This window comes from Bos taurus, chromosome 8, assembly GCF_002263795.3.
Source record: "Bos taurus isolate L1 Dominette 01449 registration number 42190680 breed Hereford chromosome 8, ARS-UCD2.0, whole genome shotgun sequence".
NCBI lineage: Eukaryota > Metazoa > Chordata > Mammalia > Artiodactyla > Bovidae > Bos > Bos taurus.
In genome coordinates, this window is record NC_037335.1 from 38,046,001 (window position 1) to 38,073,954 (window position 27,954).

Genomic DNA, 27,954 nt, shown 5'->3' on the forward strand with positions numbered 1-27,954 from the left:
TTTATTATTAAATGAAAGCATACATAATGCAGGGACAAAACTCCTTTTCTACAAGATTGGCACACCTGATTGAAAGAACAGTGCTCCCTGAGGATTCAATTGAGAATAAAGGCAGAATGTCTTATCTTTAGTTGTCACTCAATGGAACTCCACTTTCCTCTGGAAATAAGTCACTAGTAGTCTACATCATCCTGAGTTAGGGTGGTTAGCAAACCAGAAGGGGGTGGCAGGGGGTGAATATGATTCTCCCGCCTTGTGAGAGAAGTAAGAGCAAGGCTGCCTGGCATATCTTTAAAGGAAGGAATAAAAGTAAATGGCACTCTCAGTAGATACAAGTGGGCACAGAGTGAAAGTAACTGATAGAATTTCCAAAAGAATGGCTCAATCTGGCCCTTAAAGATGGACAAGCTCAGTTCAGTTGCTCAGTCATTTCCAACTCTTTGCAACTCCATGGACTGCAGCATGGCAGGGTTCCCTGTCCATCACCAACTCTTGGAGCTTACTCAAACTCATGTCCATTGAGTCAGTGACGCCATCCAACCATCTCATCCTCTGTCGTTCCCTAGTCCTCCTCCCTTCAATCTTTCCCAGCATCAGGGTCTTTTCAAATGAGTCAGCTCTTCACATCAGGTGGCTAAAGTACTGGAGTTCCAGCTTCAGCATCAGTCCTTACAATGAATATTCAGGAATGATTTCCTTTAGGATGGACTGGTTGGATCTCCTTACAGTCCAAGGGACTCTCAAGGGTCTTCTCCAACACTACAGTTCAAAACCATCAATTCTTCGGTGTTCAGCTTTCTTTATAGTCCAACTCTCACATCCATACATGACTACGGGAAAAACTATAGCTTTGACTAGATGGACCTTTGCTGGCAAAGTAATCGCTCTGCTTTTAAATATGTTGTCTAGGTTGGTCATAGCTTTTCTTCCAAGGAGCAAGCTTCTTCTAATTTCATGGCTGAAGTCACTATCTGCAGTGATTTTGGAGCCCCCAGAAATAAAGTCTGTCACTGTTTCCATTGTTTCCCCGTCTATTGCCATGAGGTGATGGGACCAGATGCCATGATCTTAGTTTTTTGAATGGTGAATTTTAAGCCCAGCTTTTTCACTCTCCTTTCTCATTTTCATCTAGAGGCTCTTTAGTTCTTCTTCACTTTCTGCCATAAGGGTGGTATCATCTGCATATCTGAGGTTATTGATACTTTTCCCAGAAATCTTGATTCCAGCTTGTGCTTTATCCAGCCGATTATTTCGTATGATATATTCTGCATGTAAGCTAAAGCGGTAAGGTGACATATACAGCCTTGACGTACTCCTTTCCCAATTAGGAACCAGTCTGTTGTTCCATGTCCAGTTCTAACTGTTGCTTCTTGACCTGCATACAGATTTCTCAGGAGGCAGGTCAGGTGGTCTGGTATTCCCATTTCTTTCAGAATTTTCCACAGTTTGTTGTGATCCACACAGTCAAAGGATTTGGTATAGTCAATAAAGCAGATGTTTTTCTGGAACTCTCTTGCTTTTTCAATTATCCAGCAGATGGTGGCAATGTGATCTCTGGTTCCTCTGCCTTTTCTAAATCCAGTTTGAACATCTGGAAGTTCACAGTTCACGTACTATTGAAGCCTGGCTTGGAGAATTTTGAGCATTACTTTGCTAGCATGGGTGATGAATTCAATTGTGCAGTAGTTTGAGCATTCTTTGGCATTGCCTTTCTTTGGGATTGGAATGAAAACTGACCTTTTCCAGTCCTGTGGCCACTGCTGAATTTTCCAAATTTCCTGGCATATTGAATGCAACATTTTAACAGCATCATCTTTTAGGATTTGAAATAACTCAACTAGAATTCCATTGCCTCCACTAGCTTTGTTCGTAGTGATGCTTCCTAAGGTCCAACTGACTTCGAATTCCAGGATATCTGGCTCTAGGTGAGTGATCACACCATCATGGTTATCTGGGTCATGAAGATCTTTTTTATATAGTTCTTCTGTGTATTCTTGCCACCTCTTCTTAATATTGTTTGCTTCTGTTAGGTGCATATCATTTCTGTCCTATATTGAGCCCATCTTTGCATGAAATGTTCCCTTGGTATCTCTAATTTTCTTGAAGACATCTCTAGTCTTTCCCATTCTATTGTCTTCCTCTATTTCTTTGCACTGATCACTGAGGAGGGCTTTCTTATCTCTCCTTGCTATTCTTAGGAACTCTGTATTCAAATGGGTGTATCTTTCCTTTTCTCCTTTGCCTTTCACTTCTCTTCTTTTCACAGCTATTTGTAAGGCCTCCTCAGACAACCATTTTGCCTTTTTGCATTTCTTTTTCTTGGGGATGGTCTTCCTCACTGCCTCCTGTACAACACCACGAACCTCCATCCATAGTTCTTCAGATACTCTATCAGATCTAATCCCTTGAATTTATTTCTCACTTCCACTGTATAATCATAAGGGATTTCATTTAGGTCATATCTGAATGGTCTAGTGGTTTTCCCTGCTGCTGCTGCTAAGTCACTTTAGTCGTGTCCAACTCTGTGCAACCACATAGACAGCAGCCCACCAGGCTTCCCCGTCCCTGGGATTCTCCAGGCAAGAACACTGGAGTGGGGTGCCATTTCCTTCTCCAATGCATGAAAGTGAAAAGTGAAAGTGAAGTCGCTCAGTCATGTCCGACTCTAGAGACCCCATGGACTGCAGCCTATCAGGCTCCTCCATCCATGGGATTTTCTAGGCAAAAGTACTGGAGTGGGGTGCCATTGCCTTCTCCGGGTTTTCCCTACTTTCTTCAATTTAAGTTTGACTGGCAATAAGGAGTTCATGATCTGAGCCACAGTCAGCTCCCGTCTTGTTTTGCTGACTGTATACGGCTTCTCCATTTTTGGCTGCAGATATAATCAATCTGATTTTGGTATTGACCATCTGGTGATGTCCATGTGTAGAGTCTTCTCTTGTGTTGTTGGAAGAGGGTGTTTGCTATGACTAGTGTGTTCTCCTGACAAAACTCTGTTCACCTTTGCCCTGCTTTTTTTTGTACTCCAAGGCCAAATTTGCCTATTACTCCAGGTATCTATCTCTTGATTTCCTAATTTTGCATTCCAGTCCCCTATAATGAAAAGGACATCTTTTTTGGGTGTTAGTTCTAGAAGGTCTTGTAGGTCTTCATAGAACTGTTCAACTTCAGCTTCTTCAGCATTACTGGTCCGGATATAGATTTGGATTACTGTGATATTGAAAGGTTTGCCTTGGAAATCAACACAGAGCACTCTGTGTTTTTGAAATTGCATCCAAGTACTGCATTTCAGACTCTTTTGTTGACTATGATGGCTACTCCCTTTCTTCTAAGGGATTCTTGCCCACAGTAGTAGATATAATGGTAGATGGACAGGTAATAAGAACCTACTATAAAGCAGAGGGAACTCTACTCAATCTCTGTGGTGACCTAAATGGGAAGGCAATCCAAAACAGAGTGGATATATGTATACCTATAGCTGATTCACTTTGCAATACAGCAGGAACACAAATTGCAAAGCAACTATATTCCAGTAAATTAATTTTTTAAATTAATTTTAATTAATTAATTTTAAAAAATTAATAAAACAGCAGCTAAAACTGTTTAAAAAAAGTGAGAGAAGAAGATGGACAAGGTCAAGGGAGGCACAACTGAATGAAGGTAGTCAAAAGGTACAAACTTCTACTTATAAGATAAATAAGTACTAGAAATGTAACAAATAACATGATAAATATAATTAACACTGCTGAGTGTTATATGTGAAAGCTGTTAAAAGAGTAAATTCTAAGAGTTTTCACCATAAGAGGAGATGTTTTTCTATTTATTTTCATATGCATATGAGATAATGGATGTTCACTAAACCTATTGTGACAATCATTTCATGATGCAAGTCAAATCATTATGCTGAACAGCTTAAACTTATAACATGTTGTATGTCAAGTGCATCTCAATAAAACTAGAAGAATAAAGAAAACAAAGAGGGACAGAGTCTTTAAAAAAAAAAAAAAAAAACAAATTTCAAGTTCCAGTAAAGTATGCTTAATTTTACTAGTCTAAGAAGGCATACAATATTATGCCTGTCCCGTCACCTGGAAACATTCACCTTCATACTTCAAGCACTCTCAGGCCCAAGAGAGGGGGATTTAACACAACCCTTTGGTGAAATGATATGGCAACATGAAAAGTACCCATAAAACATCCTAGAGCCCAAGATCCAGTATCAGTACTTCTCTGAATTTATCTCAATGGTACAACTAAAGGAAATAAAAATTTTATTGACACAGTGATGTTAAGTACATTACATAAAGGAGAAGAAACTGGAAATAACTAAAATAGGTTAAGTGAAATCAGTTGACAAAAACAAAGCAGCCAACTAAAATAATCATGATGATTATGCAATATGGAAAAATTAAAATTGCTCAATGAGAAAAATACTTGGAAGCCAATAACTTGAAAAGAATAAAATTAACATAATGACATTCTACTCTGTAAAAATACCTCAGAAACAAACAACCTATCGTGTAGATAACAGATAGCAAGCTTACCTTGAGCTAGTCTTTCCAGTCGTTTTCCATGTTCTGGGGGTATTGCATACCTAAAATTTTAAACACAAATAACAGCTTTAGGTTTGTAATTGTTCAGCTCGTATCCTAAGGGTGTCTATTTCTAAATAATTTCATGCAAAAAAAAAAGTCAATCCCAAACTCCACATAGATGAACTAAGCAGAATATTAGAGAACCAAACATAGAGCTGTATCTCTTAAACACTAATCAGAGGAAACATAAACTTAAATCATCTATTTCAATGCCCCAGATCACCATTCCAACCACATTTTACACATTAGGGAACAAAGGCCCCAAGCCACCAAACGACTTGGACAAGGCAGCACCTGGCCACAACATGGAGATTAGAGCCTCCCTTGTAACACTCACAACACCATAGCAATCCAGGGCTATTTTGGGTTTTATGTTTTTTGTTTCAAGCTTGTTTAGTTTGGCCTTTGTTTTTAAGCAGAGTTATTTTTTAAAAACCTTTTTTAAAAATTAAAAAAAAAAAAACTTAAAAATTTACTGACAAGCAGGACAGAAAATAAAACTATTACATCAATGTTTGTATCTCCACCAAACCTTTCTAAAAATATTGTACTTTTCAAATATTTTTTTAAATACAAGTTTACCAGCCATAAAAAAAGTTGCTTTTATTTATTTCACAATTATGTAACTTTTAAAGTCTTGATATATAGAAAAAGAATCGTTGGGAATTCCCTGGCACTCCAATGGTTAGGACTCGGCACTCTCACTGCCAGAGTGCAAGTAGGATCCCTGTTTGAAAAAAGGAATTGTTCATCCTTGAACAAGAGAAATTCTTCAAGTATTACTCATTTCTAGTTTGGTGTTTTAAAAAGTTAAATACTTGAATTTGTTTACTGTGAACTTACTAACAAATTTTAAAATAATAATCTTAAGTTAAATGATCATTTCATGTTTTAAATAAAAATATGTTAATCTTCAGACCTACATTTGCTGTTTACTAGCTCAAGATATATTAAGTACAAGTTAGGTTTTTACTAAAATAACTTTTCTCATTTTACTTAACACCACACTTGGTTGCATTTAATGCCACTGATAACATATGCAAAACTTAATTGGATCCGATGTAACTAGGCAATTCTCTAAAAGAAAATTCAACCATATATCCTGTTGCTTAAGGCACTGTTAATAAAAGTATTCCAACTGAATTGGAAGATAAAAATTTTAGCATAACTAAATGATAATCACTCAACATATTTATACAGTAGTCACTTCTTAACAATGTTTAATCCCTGGTTTACACTATCAAATATACCCAGAAAAGGGGACACACACACCACAGACAAGCAAAACATACATGCTAAGACATGCACATGTATACACACAGGCATGCACTCATGTAAGGGCTGGACATGGAGATATTTATATTTATGTATCCAGATTCTTAAAAAATGATATCAAAGTTACAGTTCATTAGTCTGAAATTCAACCATCTGCTCCCAGAAAATATAAGTGTAAGTACATATAAATGTATATATAAGCATAAATATAAGGATAAAAAATACCCTTGACATAGTCTTTCAGTTGGTTCTCACCAACTCTGACAAAAATCACATGGCCAACACATAGCCATCACATCTCTAAAAAGGGTTCTAGTAAAAATTCTCTGGAGGTTAATCATTAGAAAGATATTTGCCATATACTATACATGTATCAAAAATTGTTTAAATTAGACATACACTGAGTGTGCCTCCTCAATGCAGCTTGGGTCACTAAGGTGTAATTGACCATTACAGGTGGAACCTCACTTTGCGATGTACCCTTCCAAACCTACCCTCCGTGATGTGCCCAAGTCATCTCTGCAAACTACAGATCTGACCATGACAAAGCCCTGGGTCTTCTTCCATGGCTGACTTACCTGAAGGACAGAAGCTGAGCATTTTGCAGGGCACACAGACCTGCTGCAGTCCTAACACCTCTTCAGCTGCATCTACTGATCAATGTCCCATCAAATCCTGTTCTTTGGCTTTACCAAAGAAGCCACTTCTAGTGCCTTTGTTACTTCATACCTCCACTACTTTCCATCCCCTATTTCTGGGCTTTGTATACCCTTACTATCCCCGTCCAGCCAACAAAACCACCACTTCTTTTTCTCACCCAGCTTGAGTCATCCCCAGGGAGAGACCCACACTCCTCCTTTCACTCTATCAACCACACAGCAGATAGCCTTCCATCATGAACTCAGAATTTAATATTTTTTTTACTTTTCTGTCTCCCTTTCTCCCTTCAAACTCACTAGGCGCAAGGACCAGTGTCTCTTCTGGAACAGAGCACCAGAAAAGCAGATGCTCAGAAAGTGTTTGCTGATTTTTGTGGGCTCTCAAATGATGAATCATGTTCCTGATGAAATATATGGAAGGAAGGATGGAAGATGTGGAAGGATGGAAGATGTGGAAGGATGGAAGATGTGGAAGGAGAGGAAGAATACAGGAAGAAAAAAAAATCATGAAAGTGAGAAACTAGAAAAACATGCAAGAAATTATATAAGCCGATACCTCATTTCCTAAATACAGGGTCAGCCTGGCATACTCAGGACAACTCTACCAGTTTCAATTTCCCAATTCATTCAAATGTCTAATTCAATCAAATCTTTCTCCCAGGACTCTGTACTTTCAGTGTGGACTCCCCATTTTGCCTTCCCTTCTCTTCGTCCCCTGTGGATCTCACCCAGGGCTCTAGTGCATAGAAAATCCATGGACTGTGAAGGACAAAGTGTGCTCACAGTAGGTAGGCAAGACTGGGGGACCTAATTTCCACTTAAATGGCATGAAAATGGCTGGGTCTGCCCCCAGTAGACCATTACCATCACTAAACTATCTCCTTGGGCAGCTACAGACCTCATATCACTATCTTAGCATAAAAACTTTTATTCCTTCTGCTTGGTTTTCAAGATCCCAACCCCCAAACACAATTTAGCCACAGCCACAAATATCAGCAGTCCACTCCCAACAGTCTGGACTATTAATTATTCCCTCCCTCACAGGGGTTTTGACCTCACTTCTCACCACAAACAGCCCCTCCTTCCTGCTTCAAAACCCAACCTCCCAATCCCTGCCCAGATTTCACCTCCTCGATGAAGCTTTCTTTGACCACTGGAAACCTCAGCAATTCTACTTCTTTCCTACCTTCCAGAGACCTTCCATTATACTTCTCACATAGTGTTTATCATCTACTGCTTTCCACAGCTAGCTGTTGTGTGGTATGAATAAATCACTTTTGTGTGGATAGGCACCGTGTTCTGTGACAGAATACCCACCACCACACAGGAATTCTCAAATAAATTATCCCTTTTAACCTACCTAGTACAGTGAGAGTGTCTGCTTCACAACTGGGTACTCTGTGCCACCACTGCTCAATTAGGCAACTGATTCTTAATTCTTTGAAGATATAAGTGTGTTTTATACTTCTCTGTATCCTTTGAAAACCACCATTATGTCTACCATTGCATACCCACACATACGTATTGATTTGCTGAAATTACTAATTCTTCATTTACCCTTTAGGACAGTGTATTTGTTTCAGACATAATGAATATGACAAACAGTTCTGCTAACATTAAGAAACCATGAATCACTAATAAACTAGTAACATACTAATTAGATATTTTATTTAAAATTAGCATCTTTTATAAATTAGAGGGAGGAGAGATCTAATCTGAAGGCCAAGGAAAACAGAATAATCCTTCTAAGCACATCTTTGGGTGGTTTACTCAAAGAATAGACCCAAAATGGTGTTATCTTGGTGGCTGAAATTTACACACATTATCTTTAACTGAATAGTATCAGGCTGACATTTCAAACTGTCAGTTGGTGAAACTGTTTTTCAATTGGTACTAGATCCATTTCTTTGATTAAGGCTTTGTCTATGAACTGGTCTCTGTATTGCTCATTTCAAGATATGTTCAGAGCATTAGTCCATCAGAAATGTTTACCAGCACTACTCAGAGGGTAACTCCCATTTCTCTGATAATCCCCAATGTCCCCCTAATTTCTTTCAGGAAACCATCAAGGACAGTTTCACCAAGCCAAGGGCCACCAAGAGGAGCTCCATTTCCAAGTCCAGGCCACGCTCAGGCAGGTCAGTCCTGAAACAGCACAGACCTCAGCTCCCTTTCCCTGATGGAGGCTGTGTGTGAAGTCGCCCTGCCCTCCTTTGCATATATTTCCTCTTCTTCCTGCTGTTTCACTCTGTCATCTCACACGAAGATTCAAGCTCAAGTCCCCAAAGATTAGTTTTCTGACAGACAACTCTAAATGGCCTTTCCTTCTTGTACGAGCATAAGCAAGTTATACTTTCAATAGTTACTAAAGTGTTGAAAGCTGAGTGAAAAGAAAAACTGACCAATAAAATTACATCGCTCATCACAGCTACCATTATCAAGCACTTATAATATGCCAAACCTCGTGCTAAGATCCTGTGATTGAAGTTCTCTTATTAACACCTCCATTTTACTGATGACAAAACTAAGGTTTAGAGGGATTAATTTTGTTAAGCAAAGTCGATGATAGACTGGTACCCAAGCCCAGATCTGAGTCTAGAGCCCAAGATGTGCTCTCCAGCCCCATATCCCAATCCTGTTTCCTCATCAGTCACACCAAGATGCCAAGAGGAAGGAAGTGACAGGGGCTACCAAGCCCATCCCTCCCAAGGAAAACCCACACCATTTACAATGATCACTGCAATTACTGCAGAGTGAGCCAACTTTTGGAAGTAAAAGTTTTCTGCCTGCTAACAGGCCAAAGTCCAATATTCACACAGAATACTTCTCCCAGCTACCCTTCTTACATTACCCATTTTTAAAATTCGCAATTGAAAAAAATCACTACCTTTGAAACTAAAGTAATAATACATACCAGGCAAATGATAATGACATTTTAAATAAAGTGCAATTACAAAAAACAAAGCCATCAAATCACTACTCAAAACTTATCTTTGGTTCTTGTTACAAAAAGCTTCATGAATCAAAAAGTGCCTAAATTATATTTCAGAAAACTCAATATTTCTGAAGTAATTTACCATACACTTTTTAATTAAGGCCTATTCCTAATTGTGTCAAAAAGAAGGCTGAACTATAGATTTTTATATGTGTGATTATGTTACATTTCCACATTACTGATGTTAACAAGATTCACCATTTGCTCATTTATTAAAGTTTAAGCAGTAATATTTTATATTATGAAATCTCGTTAGTTAACTGTGAAAACAGAACACTGCTTACTTCATTTTCAGTTCTTAAATAAAAATAGATGAATGTGAGAAACAGAAACTGTGACTATAAGGGCTGCTTTGGTGGTAACCACCCGCCACCCCCACTGCTGGATGAGGCCCTCAGCACTTTCAGCAAAGGGATGCTCCTTGTCCCCACGTGATACTCACCCAGGGTCTAGTTCCCTTCCTCATGATCATGCTCCCTGGAGAGGGAGGGAATGGTGGCCAATATGCAATGAATGCTCCGAGCCTGAGTATTGAGCCCTGGCCCTCTTGCCTCCATTTGGGACCCTGAGGCCCTGTCAGGACCAGAGCTGCCTCTGGAATCTGCCCAGGGTTTGAAGGCAGTCAACTTTTCCTTATGCCCAGTCCTGCCTTCCTCCCTCCCCACAGCGGATGCGTGCAGAGCACTATCCTAGATACTGCCAGCACACACCTGAGTCTCAAAATTGGTTTCCTGAGCAACACATGCTACAACAAACAATTACAATGCATGTGTTTGTAAGGAGGTGTCACTTAAGCATTCGACCTGCAAATACAAGCTGGTCATCTCTAACTATGACCTGGAGAATGAGGTGTTTGAGCTGAGGCCCTCAGAGACAAAATAAAAAGCCTCTGAGAAAAGGAATTCAGCCAGAGCTTGGCCTTACCCTATGCCCATCTGTGGCCCATTTCCTGACAGAACAATTAGATAGAAAAAATAATATCTAGCAGCCACATGTGTAGACCATCGTAAGTGAGACAACTGCATCAAGAAAAAGGTATTATAAAGTATTAGTTGATATCAACTATCAGATCAGATCAGATCAGATCAGTCGCTCAGTTGTGTCCGACTCTTTGTGACCCCATGAATCGCAGCACGCCAGGCCTCCCTGTCCATCACCAACTCCCGGAGTTCACTGAGACTCACGTCTATCCAGTCAGTGATGCCATCCAGCCATCTCATCCTCTGTCGACCCCTTCTCCTCATGCCCCCAATCCCTCCCAGCAGCAGAGTCTTTTCCAATGAGTCAACTCTTTGCATGAGGTGGCCAAAGGACTGGAGTTTCAGCTTCAGCATCATTCCTTCCAAAGAAATCCCAGGGCTGATCTCCTTCAGAATAGACTGGTTAGATCTCCTTGCAGTCCAAGGGACTCTCAAGAGTCTTCTCCAACACCACAGTTCAAAAGCATCAATTCTTCGGCGCTCAGCCTTCTTCACAGTCCAACTCTCACAATACATGACCACAGGAAAAACCATAGCCTTGACTAGACGAACCTTTGTTGGCAAAGTAACATCTCTGCTTTTGAATATGCTATCTAGATTGGTCATAACTTTCCTTCCAAGGAGTAAGCGTCTTTTGATTTCATGGCTGCAGTCACCATGTGCAGTGATTTTGGAGCCCCCAAAAATAAAGTCTGACACTGTTTCCCCATCTATTTCCCATGAAGCGATGGGACCGGATGCCATGATCTTCGTTTTCTGAATGTTGAACTTTAAGCCAACTTTTTCACTCTCCACTTTCACTTTCATCAAGAGGCTTTTGAGTTCCTCTTCACTTTCTGCCATAAGGGTGGTGTCATCTGCATATCTGAGGTTATTGATATTTCTCCTGGCAATCTTGATTCCAGCTTGTGTTTCTTCCAGTCCAGCATTTCTCATGATGTACTCTGCATATAAGTTAAATAAGCAGGGTGACAATATACAGCCTTGACGTACTCCTTTTCCTATTTGGAAGCAGTCTGTTGTTCCATGTCCAGTTCTAACTGTTGCTTCCTGACCAGACAATATTAAAGAAATCTTTATGTTTTAATACTGATCTGTTCAAAATACTCAACAAATAATACATTCAGAAGTGCAGTGGTTTTTTAGTACGAGATGACTGATTTCCTGTTTTCTGTGGCATCCCACAGGGCATCAGGGTTTCCTGAGGCTTCCTGAAGGAAAGAGTTGCTGAGGGAGAGTTTCATGATACACATTTCAGGCAGGTCATCTCTGCCTTTATTTTCAAATTTTGTATAATTTGACCTTCTGAAGAAATTTTCATTTATGGAGTTTGAGAACCTCCATGCTAGGCCAGTGTCTTCCAAAGTGAGGACCCATCACAGGAAAATTTTTTCTGGTTTACGCATGAATACTCAGAATAAGAATTTGATTCACGTAAGACTTGGAATCCAATAAAATTTTGCTAAGAACAGGTGTTATGCTACTGCTAGAAAATAAAATGGAGTGTGGGGGTAATAAAAGCTATGCTTATAAACTGTAAGTTTCCTAAAGACCATTCTGTCTTATTCACCATGGTATTACTAGCACCAAGACCAGTACCTGACAGGTGGGTGACTCCATAAATATTTAATGAACAAACAGGAAACAAACAAACAAACAAAACCAAAAATCACCAAACACAGACGCAGTGTTTTACAGAATCAAGCATTAATATAACAGAAACAAAATGCCATTTCAAGAAGAATAAAAAAAATAGTAACTTCAAAAATTGGAAATAAAAACATGTCCATAAGAAATTATTTGTTCCTATCAAAAATTTACCAAAACCAGTACTTTCCCAAGGAAAAACAATCTTACCGTATTTGGAAATCTTCAGTGGATGGTATACTTTTGAAGTGATCATTTATTCAAAGGATAATTATATCATCCGTAAGAAAAAGTATCACTAGCTTAAAGAGTTCCACTACAACTGGCTTACAGAGTTTTAACACAATTAACTCCAACAAAGTACTGAAGCATTTTCAAGGAGATTTCCTATGATTGAAGTTTAATCTTCAAGGGAAAATTACCTACACAGCTACTTTACAGTTGGAAACCTCTTTGAAAATTGAGAGGCTTTCAAAAGTGCACATTACCCAAAGCAACCAAGCTACCCAACGACAACTCAAGTAATATTCAAAACAAACAAACCAAAAAAAAAGTACACAGCCTTAAATTTTAAAAAAAAAAAGTATTCGCTTACATGCAGATTTTTTTCTTTTTTTTTAAAGACATCAGTTCACAGAAAAGGAGATCAGACTTGTGGTTACCAGAGGCAGGAGGTGAGGAGAGGCAGAATTGGAGGAAAATGGTCAAAAGGTACAAACTTCCAGTTATAAGATAAATAAGTACATGAGATGCAATGAACAACATGATGACTATAGCAACAATGCTGTATGATACACAGGAAAGTTAAGAGAGTTAATCCTAAGAATTCTTATTACTGTATAAGAAGAATTTTTTTCCTTTTTTCTTTTTATTGTATCTATATGCAAAAATGAATATTAGCTGAACCTACTGTGGCAATCACCATGGACAAAGCTAGTGGAGGTGATGGAATTCCAGTTGAGCTATTTCAAATCCTGAAAGATGATGCTGTGAAGGTGCTGCACTCAATATGCCAGCAACTTTGGAAAACTCAGCAGTGGCCACAGGAATGGAAAAGGTCAGTTTTTAGTCCAATCCCAAAGAAAGGTATTGCCAAAGAATGCTCAAACTACCGCACAGTTGCACTCATCTCACACGCTAGTAAAGTAATACTCAAAATTCTCCAAGCCAGGCTTTAGCAATACATGAACCATGAACTTCCAGATGTTCAAGCTGGTTTTAGAAAAGGCAGAGGAACCAGAGATCAAATTGCCAACATCTGTTGGATCATCGAAAAAGCAACAGAGTTTCAGAAAAACATCTATTTCTGCTTTATTGACTATGCCAACGCCTTTGACTATGTGTATCACAACAAACTGTGGAAAATTCTTAAAGAAATGGGAAAACCAGACCACCTGACCTGCCTCCTGAGAAATCTGTATGCAGGTCAGGAAGCAACAGTTAGAACTGGACATGGAACAACAGACTGGTTCCAAACTGGGAAAGGAGTACGTCAAGGCTGTATATTGTCACCCCACTTATTTAACTTATATGCAGAGTACATCATGTGAAATGCCAGGCTGGATAAAGCACAACCTAGAATCAAGATTGCCGAGAGAAATATCAACAACCTCAGATATGCCAATGACACCACCCTTATGGCAGAAAGTGAAGAAGAACTAAAGAGCCTCTTGATGAAAGTGAAAGAGGAGAGTGAAAAAGTTGGCTAAAAACTCAACATGCAGAAAACAAAGATCATGGCATCCGGTCCCATCACTTCATGAGAAATGGATGGGGGAACAGTAACAGACTTTATTTTTGGAGGCTGCAAAATCACAGCAGATGGTGACAGCAGCTATGAAATTAAAAGATGCTTGCTCCTGGGAAGAAAAGTTATGACCAACTTAGACAACATATTAAAAAGCAGACACATTACTTTGTCAACAAAGGTCCATCTAGTCACAACTATGGTTTTTCCAGTAGTCATGTATGGATGTGAGAGGTGGACTATAAAGAAAGCTGAGTGCCAAAGAATTGATACTTTTGAACTGTGGTGTTGAAGAAGACTCTTGAGAGTCCCTTGGACTGCAAGAAGATCCAAGCAGTCCATCCAAAAGGAGATCAGTCCTGAATATTTACTGGAAGGACTGTTGTTAAAGCTGAAACTCCAATACTTTGGCCACCTGATGTGAAGAGCTGACTCATTGGAAAAGACCCTGATGCTGGGAAAGATCAAAGACGGAAGGAGAAGGGGACAACAAAGGATGAGATGGTTGGATGGCATCAACCGACTCAACGGACATAAGTTTGAGTAAACTCCAGGAGCTGGTGATAGACAGGGAGGCCTGGCGTGCTGCAGTCCATGGGGTAACAAAGAGTCAGACACGACTGAGCGACTGAACTGATCTGAACTGACTGTGGCAATCATTTCACAATATATGTAAATCAAACCATTGCACTGAATGATTTAAACCTACAGAGTGATGTATGTCAATTATGTCTCAATAAAATTAGGAAAAGAGGGACAGCAAATGGTCACATGTTTCTGCCAACACCTGACATTCCCTAGATTATATTAATCTTCTTCATTCAAGTGGGCTGAGAGGTAACTTAGAGGAGCAAAGACGATGACAGCAACCCATCTAACTCAAGCCCTTGTTGATGTGTAATGCCTTCTCCAAGGACATTCACTTTTTTTTAACCACACTTCAAGGAAGATTGTTACATGGGCCTATTTTGTATCTGGTCAGATCATTTCAGACATCACACGACTAGATGCAATGTACACTCAGAAATATACATTGTAAAATAACATTCTGGAAGTGTCATGCATGAAGCCTCATATTAGTCACTTGGAGGAAAGAAAGAAGGTTGGATTTGTACTATCTGTGGATTTCTCTCTGGTAAGCTATCAAATCTGTTATCATCACTTGAAAACCAAAATGTAGTAAAAGTGTCTAAAAATTTCTAACAGTTTTTTGTTAACGTCTAAAAATTTCCTATATATCAGGTTGATTGTATTCAAGACATCACACAGGATACATGACTGCTTTATTTTATAGGTTAATTTTATAATATTTACCCATAAGAAACCAAAAAGAATATTATAAAAAGATCAATGAAGCCTGAAAGCAGCATGGTGCTGTACACGTATGACATAGAAGGGAGCAGATCCCCCAAAAACCTGCTTCAGCAATTAAACACATCTATGAAGGCAATGGCACCCCACTCCAGTACTCTTGCCTGGAAAATCCCATGGATGGAGGAGCCTGGTAGGCTGCAGTCCATGGGCTCGCTAAGAGTCAGACACAACTGAGCGACTTCACTTTCACTTTTCACTTTCATGCATTGGAGAAGGAAATGGCAACCCACTCCAGTGTTCTTGCCTGGAGAATCCCAGGGACAGGGGAGCCTGGTGGGCTGCCGTCTATGGGGTTGCACAGAGTTGGACATGACTGAAGCGACTTAGCAGCATGGGCCTGTGGTGATGAGACTTACAAAGATGCTGTGGGGCTGCCCTCAAGAAGCCAAAAGTCTCCTTGAGGAGACAAGACCAAAACACACAAATCAATGAGAAAAAAAAAAAAGTTCTAAAAGAACAGGACATAACAAAGTGGTCAAACTGACTGTTAAAATATTTAATATATAAATCACAAGAAAAGAGAGCAATGTTGGTTCAAGTCGTCAGAAAAAGAAACTTACAAACTATATATTCTTTAGTTTTCAGTTCAGTGTATAAAGAGGACTGTGTCAACTGCCTCTGCTTCGAGTAAAAGTCAGCGATCAATTGCTAGAAATGCTTTTACAATAAGTTAAACAAGCATACATTTTAATAATCTTAATATCCTAAATATATATATATATATATATATTATCTCATCTTAAGGAAACACCCCCAAAGGACATCTTTTCAAACCTCATAGAAAATAAATTAAGAGCCCCATCAGTCCTGGGTGTTCTTTGGAAGCAATGATGCTAAAGCTGAAACTCCAGTACTTTGGCCACCTCATGAGAAAAGTTGACTCATTGGAAAAGACTCTGATGCTGGTAGAGATTTGGGGCAGGAGGAGAAGAGGACAACAGAGGATGAGATGGCTGGATGGCATCACTGACTCAATGGACGTGAGTTTGAGTGAACTCCAGGAGTTGGTGATGGACAGGGAGGCCTGGAGTGCTGGGATTCATGGGGTCGCAAAGAGTCGGACACAACTGAGCAACTGAACTGAACTGAAGTTAATTGAATCAGTCTTCCTAAGATTTTTAAGCAAATATCTGAACTTATTTGGGACTTTTCTTTGTCTGTTATCTGTAGGAGACTGGGTTTTACTCCTGTTGTGCAGCAAAATTCAGGTAATAGCGTCCACCCTCTCCTCCAAACACAAACATGGAATTCTGATGGGGGCTGCCATTCTTCATGTCTCTTCCCTCACCACCACAGAGGCAGACCTGTGACCAAGCCAGGACAATCACAATACTTTCCGACCGTTGGCCTGAGCCTCAGTGATTATACAAGAGACTGGAAGAGAATCCATGCCAGGAAAATTCACGGCCCTCCCCGATGGCGCAGCTTTCATTCCTGGTGACACAGGGAGGAATACAGAAGCCAGGGAGAAAAGTGAAGGCAACACATGGAGAAGTGGGGCCCATTTTTGAGCTAACGTAACTCTTAGTTTATACTTCTAGGAGCCAAGACAATTTCAACAAAACCTTCTCAATCCAAAGAAATTCAATGCAGACATTATTATATTTTTATGTATTAAAAAGAAATCCAAATAACATGAAGAAATTTATGAAGTATAAAAACTAGCTGACCAGGAGTACTAGAAAGAGTAAAGAGGACTGTGTTATAGCCTTCAGGAGTTAGGCTGGTCCTCATCCTGGCAGTTCTTATTCGATAGGCTTTATTTTTCAATTTATTTTTAATTGTAGGATAATTGCTTTACACTGCTGTATTGGTTCCTGCCATACATCAACATGAATCAGACATAGGTATATATATGTCCCCTCCCTCTTGAACCTCCCTCCCACCTCCCACCCCATCCCACCCCTCCAGGTTGTCACACTGCACCAAGTTGAGCTCCCTGCATCATACAGCAAATTCTCACTGGCTATCTATGTTACATATGGTAATGTATATGTTTCCATGCTACTCTCTCTATTCGTTCCACTCTCTCCTTCCCACTCCCACTCCATGTCTACAAATCTGTTTTCTATGTCTGCATCTCTATTGCTGCCCTACAAACAGGTTCATCTATACCATTTTTCTAGATTCCATGTATATACTTTAACATATGGTATCTGTTTTTCTCCTCCTGACTTACTTCACTGTAAAACAGGCTCTAGGTTCATCCACTTCACTGGAAAGGTCTGATAGACAAAGCACTCTTAGCTCTCAACAGGGACAAACTAGCTTTTTCCATAGCTTCATTTGAGGGAACTGAATGTGAACAGGCATTTAAATAAAAAATTATCACTCATTCCCTGAGGAAGACAAAATCCTCAAGGTAAAACACATTCTTTCTAAAATGTGGGATTTTCTGATTTCAAGCAGATTTCCAAAAGCTATCTAGAGAACAAACCTGAAGGAAATAAAGCTGGGCCAGTGGCTTCTCCCACTCTCACCTACAATGGTCCTCCCAACTGAATAACTGCTATCAATTATCACATGATTGGAATCTAGCCACATTTTACCCTTCTGAAAATCTCTTATTTTGTCCCAAAATGTAAGAGGCTGGTTTCTCTTTGGTTCTGCAGAAAATCTCATTAAAAGAAAGCTGGTGCTATAAAAAAAAAAAAAAAAAACAACAACACACAAGCACTCTTTCTTCTTGCCTATTCCTTCCTCTTCACTGTTCCCTTTTCACTTTAAATCAATGGGAAGATTTGATTAAATCAAGTTAAAATCCCAGCTGCAAGACTCACTAGTCCCCCAGATAAAGAAGTTAAGGCTCTGAAAGTCAGTTTGAGAGTCCTTAGTTTAAAAATGGGGCAAAAAAACACCTATGTGAAACACCTGTTGTCTGGCTTACCTGAGATGATTTCTTAAACTGACTAGCACAATTCCTGGCACACAAAAAGAGGCACACATGAAGTGAACTGCAGTCACCAAAGACAGAGAACATACTTCATCGTCCTAGTGAAGCTCTACACCTTGAAAAGTAAGCTTACAAGCAATGAACACATTCGGTGTCACAGAAGTAACAGTTATTTGCCAGAGCCTACTTGCAGAAGTGCAATTTAAAAATAAAAGAAGCTGCTTTCCTATATGCTCGAGTCAAAGAAAAATTTTTATTACACAAATATTAAGTAACATATATTTTCTACAAAGTGGTTTCCAAACTAAACAGTTTGAAGAGGATGAAGAGAAATACAGAGGAATAAAGATAAGTAAGTTAGGTAACATTTGTGAACCACTATATCTGGTAGAGTTAATTAGCAAGGCTAGCATCACTAATCCTTGTTTTCCATGAACTACATGGTAAATAAATTTGCATTAACCTTCTGATTTTTCCCTAAGAGTCAGGATTTGATTCAACAGTCTCTTTTCATTTAAATGGTTTACTGGAGATCTTGTAGGTGGTGACGGTGGTGGCTTTAAGTGAAAAAGTAGTTACAAGGAAATAAGAATCCTGAAGGAATTTACAAGCTCCTGCTATGCTTATCAGGGGTATCACAAGTACTTAATACAAGTTTAGAGTTCCTGTATGAGAACCCACAGTCATCAGTCAGTGAGTGACAAGACACTGCATTTCATCACTTCAGGAAAACGCGTTGAGATTTACCTTCAAAATCACAAGCACCAGACCTCCCTGACACTCTCCTCAGAGAACTCGATGTTAAGCAGGGGTCTTTGGGACTCACTGCCTGGACTGCAGAGATGTATGTGTGTGCACCAGTGTGGCTGTGTTTATCTCCAAGTCAGACTGAGGTCTAACTAAAATATCATCCATTTGACCAATAAAAATTTTTGCTTCCTGTTATCTCTGACTCTCTACAAATACAGATAGCAGCTGAGTACAAAATTAATACCATATCTGGGGGGTATAGTTCCAATTTTTTAAACCTTTTAAAGTGTTATTACCTAAAAATATATAACATAGATATGCCTAAATGATCAGAATAACTTAAGCAGTTAATTTTATTAACACTTCAATTTATAAATATTTATAAAGATCCCACATGCCACAACTGAAGATCTCTTATGCTGCAACGAAGATCAAAGATCCAATGTGCCATAACTAAGAACTAGAGCAATCAAATAAATAAATAAAGTTTTGAAATAAAATAAGAAAAAGGAGGCATAGGGTTATGCAATAATTTCCCTGGGTGATATTCTCAGTAAAAAGCAATGCCAGAACTCAAAACACAAGACTCTGGGGCAAAAATCTGTGCACTTAAAATATTACACAGCACTAAACAAATTGATCTAAAGAAAAAGCAAGGAATTTAGATATATCACACTGAATAATATGACACTTTATTATTGCTACATTTAACAAAATTGCACAATTTACTGAGTAAAATTTAGCCACGTCCAAAATGTTTCAGCCCATCCTTAATTTTTCAAAAAACTTCCAGGAGAAACTTCTCTCCTGACTTGAGACCTTTTCATAGTTTAAGACAAGTTCCCTTAAACTTTACCTCTCTCAGTCTCAACAGAGTAAATTTAAAACTATCTTATTCGCTGTATTTGGACACAGTTTCTCAAAGACAGAGATTCAAGTCACCATCTAAATTCTGTATCTCGCAGTAATTAACCACTATCATACATGGTGCTTGGGAAATAAACTTTTATTTTACTGATCCTTGAAACTCCCACTCAATCATACACAGAAACACATCATGCCGAGTTCAGGCTCTAAGTAATTACTATGACCAAAAAATTACTTATTTTTATAAAGTTATTAAGACAACAGTAACTACTAATATTTGAATAGTTCTTTTACAATTTATAAGACACCTTTATACACAGTATTTCCCAGGATCCTCTAAGCAATGCTATTAAGATAGAGAATAAATCACGCCTCTGTTTGGCAGTTAGAGAAATTCATGATGAATGGAGTATAGTGATTTGCCCTAAGTCATTCAGCTGGCAAGTGACGGATTGGGATTTTTAAAACAGGTCTTCTGACTCCAAAGTCAATATTAATTCCAAGAAAATAAATATGGTAGCACTGACTGCCATAGCAATTTTCTGCCTATTTTAAGCTTTCTCTTTTTCCTTAAACCTTCATGCTAGAAATGTTTAAATAAATCGTTAGCTCCTCTAAAGTCTCTTCAGTACATACCTGTGTTCATGAACACTTACTCGGCAAAATCTGCTACATGTTGTACCCAGTAAACCATGTCTCATGGCTTCTACCTGATAGGCCAGGCCTATCAGCAGCTACTCAGAAATCTCTGGAAGCTTGGTGTTCTTAATGATTACACTGGAGTCAAGAATCTTTATAAAACATTTTACATATTATCCTGTCTGCTCTTGAACAGACTGATCCAAAACAATTTAATACTCTATTGATTCAAAATGAGAATTACTTAACAGAGCATCAAACCTCTAGCCAGATCCTGTGTTAAGTGCTGACAATTTCAAAGGGAAAACCACAGCCCCAAAACTTCAAAGCAGGCACAGGAAAGGGGCAGCAGAAATGGTCACATAATCACTTGAAAGGTGCAAGGACAGAAGCCTAAGGTGGTGCAACACATGGTCCAGAAAGCCTTGAGGCAAAATCTAAGGAACACAAGGGCAAAGAAGAGCAGCAAGCACAGTCGTGGAAGTAAGGAGAGAATTTTAGGCAGTCTTTGTAATACCTGTAACCAGAACTTGGTGCCTAAGGAGAAAACTGAAGAAGAGAAGGTCACTGAAATTGAACTCCAGGCAGTAAGACCAGACAGGAGGAAGACACACTGCAGGGAGCAGAGAAGTCAAGCATGAATAGGGCACCCCTGGAGAAGAGTAAAGGCAACTCAACAAGGAGAGGACACCAGAAAAGAAAACCAGCAAGGGCACATGCGTGTGCGTGCCATGCACACCCATACACCCCAACTTCACGTCACCTCCGCATCCTCTCGTTTTGTACATTGGGTAAAAATACCCATGTGCTTTTTATCACAAATTACAGAATTAGAACACTGGAGTGCATCCTGATTAGCCTTGTCATTTTGTAGGTGAGGAAATTGGTCCACAAAAGTACAGCTCTTTGCCCAAAGCCACACACATCAGTAGCAGAGTGAGGACCACAGCCCTGTCTTCTGCTGCTTGAGTCTGAGTCTGCCAGACAACTGCCCACCTCCCAATACTTACATGTATTTGTATGCTTCTACCACCTTTCAAAGCTTACTTCAAATATATTATGATGGTTACTGAGGTGAATGCTAAGAATAAGAAAAGTGAAAGTGCTAGCGGCTCAATTGTGTCCGACTCTTTATAACCCCGTGGACTATAACCCACCAGGCTCCTTTGTCCATAGAATTCTCCAGGCAAGGATACTGGAGTGGGTTGCCATTTCCTTCTCCAGGGGATCTTCCCAACCCAGGGACTGAACCTGGGTCTCCTGCATTGCAGGCAGACTATTTAGCATCTGAGCCACCAGGGAAACTTTATGATAATAAAGTTTACCTCAAAATTATTTATGCCAAGCTAATGTAATCATTCATAAGCATACTGGGGAATAATCCTTAGAGTTATTTATATCACTCTTTTCTTACAGTAGCTATCTTAGAAAACGGAATGTAGATTAACAGTCATAATTCACTGCTACGTTTTATTATTTTACCATTATAAATAATGGCCAAGGTTAAAGGTAATAGTGATAGTATAAATCTATTCTTAATGCTTATAATGGAGTCTATATGCTTAAAAACGAATAGAATAACTAAATACAGAAAATACATTTTCTGTATTTAGAGAGAAAGAGATACTCTGAGAGAAAGAAATACTTTGGAATCCAGTGTACTTATCCTCACTCATGAACAGCGTGGCCCTCTTCCAAAAACAAGACTCTAGAATCAGTCATATCCTAACAGAATATTCTCCTCTAAGAAATCTTTGTTGTTGTTTAATCACCATTGTGTCCGACTCTTTGCTACCCATGCACTATAACCCACCAGACTCCTCTGTCCATGGAATTTCCCAGGCAAGAATACTGAAGTGGGTCACCATTTCCTTCTCCAGGGGATCTTCCTAACCCAGGGAGCAAACCTGCATCTCCTGCATTGCAGGCAGATTCTTTATCATCTGAGCCACCAAAGATGCCCAAGCAATCTTTAGGAGATAAGTCTTGGCCCAAGAGAGAAGGGAAGTTACTACTGTCTTAATAACTTTATAAAAATAAATCACTTTTCTTAATAAGAAAGCAGAGACTTCATTTCAACTCCTCCAATACTAAAATGTCCCAGGCATTGTCATGATTGTCATGAATTTCTTCAAATCTACGGAAAAGTTTTGCGACTAACTTTTCAGGGTTTTTTTTTTTTTTGCCATACCATGAGGCTTGCAAGATCTTAGTTCCCTAACTAGGGATGCAATCTGTGGTCCCTGCAGTGCAAGCACAGAGTCCTAACCACTGGACCACCAGGGAAACCCCTAACCAGATTTCTTAAAGGAAGTATATAATTGCTTATATAATAGATTTCACCAAGATATTGAATTTACCCATTTTGCCTATTTTACTCACAACAAAAGTGAGTAACAGAAACCATGCAGCTAAGAAACTGCCCAGGAGCCTACACATTATTTAAAATATTTCTCTGAGTCTCTCAAAGTCGATTCCCAAAAGTACTGAAGGATGACACTCCAAAAGACTCTACCATGGTGCTGAAGAAAGACGAGAGACTCACAGGCCTAGAGCGTGTGCTCACAAGCTGGTCCTCAACAAACACTTGTGTAAGAAATCATCTTTCCATCCCATTCTGTCAAAGTCTAGTTCCTAGACCACCTATTTAAAATGTTTACATCTTATTTATTCCATTAAGAGAGTAGAATGCTAAAAATTTTCCAAACAAAATGTGTAAGTAAAGCACTATTAAAAATGAGTTACAAAACTTCTCACTAAATTTTTCTCAGATCATAAAACTCCATCACAAAACAGAAAACGCCTGGATTTCTTTTCTAGGTCCTAAGAGCTTTGCCCTTCCACCAAAAGCTTTCCTGCTGATTAAATGTCATTTTTGATCATTATGAACTTTTGCTGTATTTGAATTTGCTGGAGAAAGCTTACAACTTCACACTTCACCAAATGATGAAACCTCAAGGGCAAGTAATAGCAAGATGCGGACAGAAATTATACATTGCACTCAAAACCTGATCAGCAGGAGAACTTGAAAAGAGGCCATTACCTTTAAATTGGAGGCAAGAAAGCTACTGGGCTGACACAAGCACCTGAAGAGCATCCTATCGTGTTCACAACCAGCAGAAAGAGCATATTCAGTATTTCCTGCCTTGTCAAGTTGATACCTCGTGTACTTTTGTCTGTGAATTATTCTCCACATATGTGTATTATAAAAAAAAAAAAATAGAACTGATATTTAAGCTCTCCTAAGACTGTGCTCAGTCACTCAGGCGTGTCTGACTCTTCTGACCCCACGAAACATAGCCCTCCAGGCTCCTCTGTCCGTGCGATTTCCCAAGCAAGAATACTGGAGCGGGTTGCCGTTTCCTTCGCCAGGGGAACTTCCTAACCCAGGGATTGAACCCGTCTCTCCTGCATTAGCAAGTGGATTCTTTACCACTACACGACCTAGAAAGCCCTTCCTAAGACTAAAACCAACAAAATTAAGTTCAAACATGAAACTGGCTGACCACAAAGAACTCCAGGGTGACTGACAGAATAACAATCACAAATTTGTGCTGGGTACCATATGATGCATTCTGCTACTGCTAACTGCTAAGTCGCTTCAGTCGTGTCCGACTCTGTGCGGCCCCACAGACAGCCTCCCACCAGGCTCCCCCATCCCTGGGACTCTCCAGGCAAGAACACTGGAGTGGGGTGCCATTTCCTTCTCCGATGCATGAAAGTGAAAAGTGAAAGTGAAGTCACTCAGTCGTGTCTGACTCTTAGCGACCCCACGGACTGTAGCCCACCAGGCTCCTCCATCCATGGGATTTTCCAGGCAACAGTACTGGAGTGGGGTGCCACTGTCTTCTCCGAGGGTAAATCCTAGAAGTCGCCAAAATTCATGCATTCATGAATGATGCATTCTACAGAACAATAAATCTTAAAATTGCTGCTCAGAAAGATGACACAGGTAATTGCAAGTTAAGAACACACATTCACATTCTTATTCTTCTCCCCATATCCACCACCAAAAAAGTGGTAACAGGCCTCCTTTTTCATGCCTCCTATCCCTCTACTCACCACATACTAAATGGAATCTGTCATTTATTCAGAGATTAGACCAGAAAATCCCTAGGTACATCCAGGAAGTGAATTTTCACTCCTAACTTACATTCCCCATACCTTCCAGCAAATGCTCAGAGAAGTTCAAGATGCCAAATTCTTTGAGACTAAAATACGTATCAATCCATGACCCACAAAATGGTCTGTAGGCCAAATTTGGATATACAAATCACCATTAGCTTTACGGTTTTGAGCAAAACCCTAGGCAGAGTGGAAGACTCTGCAATAATTAATTGTTACAGTCAAGAACTTTCTTACAGCTCATATAAATCTGACTCTGCCAGAAAAACGGGAAAAAAACCATCTTCAATGGGTTCCTATTGCTCAGATCTCACAATTCCAAAGCAAATGAATATTAAACATGCAACTTGCCAAGACTTGGGCTCTCCAAAGTGGAGATAATTAATGCTGTAGAGGTCCATATCCTCGGTGTGCCATGCAAATGTGGTTTTCCACATGCCAAAATATAGATAAGGGGTGTTTACACCCTCAATAGAAATACCACACTCTTCCTCAACCACATCCAAGACCGTGTTTAGGCGAGCTATGTTCCATTCATCCACACCCTAGAAACAGGGAAGAGAGAGAAGGGGGAAAAAAGACAAACATTAATAAACTCATAAAGATAACATTTACTGATCAAACCATCATCTGCCAAAATTATTATACTGTATATTTTAACTCGCTTAGAAATTTAAAAAATAAAGCAATAAGTATCCAAGGCACATACACACACACATATATATATTTATACAGATCCGTGATTAATTATCCAAGATTAATACCAGCAAAATGTGGTTCTATATAAATATTAGTATAAAATTATGCCAAACGACAGAGAATTAAGGACCTACTCCCATCAGCTGTTAGTAAAAAAAAACACATCATTGATTCAAAGCATATGATCTGCAGCATGCTTTCCATCCTTGGAACACTATTTAGTTTGGGGGGTTTTCTGGTTTTTAGCTTATTTGCACATTACTTAAGTCATTAAACATGAGCCATCATCTCAAGACACCACTAACAAAATGTATCTTCTGTCATCCCTCTTTCAGCCCCATTCAATTTTGGCATGTGATACATCATTTCCTGAAAACCCAAGTCTAATTTTGGAAAAATCCTTAGCACTATTCTAAGTCACAGATCATTGTGCTTTTACTGCTTCTTCAACTAAATATCAACCGCTTATGCTGATGGAGAATTTTAAACAAAGAATAACAGCTAAAAATATTTATCTAAACTTTGGTAAAATTGTTGGAATAATATAGTTTTATAACAATAACACAACATGGCTGGTAACAGAGACAGAAAAAGTTGAGTCACCGGGATAAAAATTAAAATGACAGGAAAAGATTCTAGTCTTATTAAAACTTACCAATCACTTATTAATGCACTCTAATTCACAACTGTTTACAATTTTTACAGACTATTTTTCTCATAAACTTTTCTCACGATAAAATACTAAATATCAGTGATTGGACCCACTTTTTTTGCAATCACGATGAAATGGCAGTGTCTTTAAATCCATTTCAACCTCCTCATGATACTATTAAAGAGGGACATTAAATTTATTTATGTATACCAAAAAGGGCCTACCCAGTAATTATACCAAGGCTTCATAGATAACCATGCCTAGTATTTTCCTTATTGTTCTGTTTTCATTATAGTCTTTAGATGACAATATAATCAATGTACTGATCTTACTTACTTGAGCTTTTGGGTCAGGAAAATTTTTGATGGGGCAGTTAATGAAGCTGTGCCTCAGGTAATATAACTGAAAAGTATCAGGGGAAATCACTTAATTCCAAAACTCCCCAAGACAGCCATTCTATAACTTAAAACCCACAGCAGGAAGCTTGCTATTTGGAAACTGTTCAAAGTTAAGTATCCTTCTAGAAAAGATCCTAGGTCCCAACTTATGAGACCTCATAAAAGTTCAAATTATGTAAAATATTTTATCTCACTCTATTTATAGTGATGCAATCTCTTAACCCCAGTCCAATCAGACTTCAGTCCAATCACTCTAATAATAGAGTCCTCCTATTTAAAAGTCATTATTGAGGCAATGAATCTGAAGTAATAAATGAGCACCATATTATAGGAAACATTTTTAAATTGAATGAGCTTGCAAATTAAGGAACAAACTATTCTTCTGAAATTCCTATATTTGAAGAAGTCTCATCTTTGTTTCTGACTGATATTACCTTTCAGAAATAACTTAGGCTGAATCCCTTGACATGACTAGACCTGTGGGTCTAAAGGGATGAGGGAAGAGAAAAAACAATGATGCCAGATGACCCAGATTATGGCTCCAGCTCTGCCACTGCCGAGGGCAAAAATCCCTGCAATTTCCAGAGCTCCCATTCTTTCTTTGTGAAAGCATGAGGTACCCACCCAGAGCTGCTCGGAGGACTAAATAGGCTAAAGGACATAAAAACTTTTAGAAAATAAAACTTCTTATATTTGAGAACTGACAAATGTTTCCACTATTCTCCAGTAAATCTTACTGGAAACAAAACAAAAGCCAAACATGTGATAAAGTGATAGAAAAAAAAAAGTCCTATGAAATTCACTACTGAAATTCTTCCCATTAATGGGCAAATATTAATAATATGTTGGCATCAGCTTCTTCTGGGCAAGGGGCAAGGGCCAAGGCTGCCATAATGTTAAAACTTAATTTCTTTTGCTAAGATAAAAAGTCACATAATTTCAATAAAAGAGGTTATTAAAATATTAAGAATAACAGGTATAATAAGGGGCTGAGAATAAATCCTATTCCAAATTCCTTCTCCAACATCTGCTCTCCACTACTGACTGAACTCGCTAGCTGCCTAGAAGGACAGGTTCTACTCAAACTCTAAAGAGCACCAGGTCTCCTTCAGAGATTCAGACAAGGAGGACACCTCATTTGTCACTTGGGAGAAGTGTGACACCACAGTCTATCTCACTATACTGCACATACATGTACACTGCTGCTGCTGCTAAGTCGCTTCAGTCATGTCTGACTCTGCGACCCCAGAGACGGCAGCCTACATCTACTCAAAATAATCCTGTAACATAAGCAATGTCATACCCAAATGAACAAATGGAAAACCTAGTACTCCTAGAGCAGTGGGTGGCAAAGATAAGCCTGAATCTTTCTGACTCTAGGCCTTCACTTATAAACTCTATGCTTTCAGTTCTGATCACGTTAAAATGCAATATACCATCCTCTTCTCTCAGCACTAAAAATCAACAAAGATCCAAGGAGCTAAAATTTATGACAGGCAAATATATAAAACTGCTACATTCTTCCCACCCTGGCATACAGTCACCATACACAAACACTGGCAAAGCTTCTAATAAAAGCTGCTTCACTTCGGGCTTGGGGACAGAACTGATTTAGTGTAAAAGTAGTCTCCAGAAAGACACCAGCTACAAACAAGCCCC

The 27,954-nt window shown here is 39.0% G+C and overlaps 1 protein-coding gene across 10 annotated transcripts in view; it reads right to left on the bottom strand.

The window, feature by feature from the left end:
• KDM4C (lysine demethylase 4C) overlaps positions 1 to 27,954 on the bottom strand; it is a 409,700-nt gene that overhangs the window by 313,786 nt on the left and 67,960 nt on the right. For all 10 annotated transcript variants that reach the window (XR_009495540.1, XR_009495541.1, XM_015472464.3 and 7 more), the window contains 2 exons: positions 24,898 to 25,091; positions 4,545 to 4,594 (listed from right to left, as the gene is read on the bottom strand). Coding sequence is in view for 8 of the 10 variants with exons in the window: in XM_015472464.3 (XP_015327950.2) it covers positions 4,545 to 4,594; positions 24,898 to 25,091 (244 nt within the window). In the remaining 2 variants the exon portion in view is untranslated. The remainder of the gene's footprint in view (positions 1 to 4,544; positions 4,595 to 24,897; positions 25,092 to 27,954) is intronic.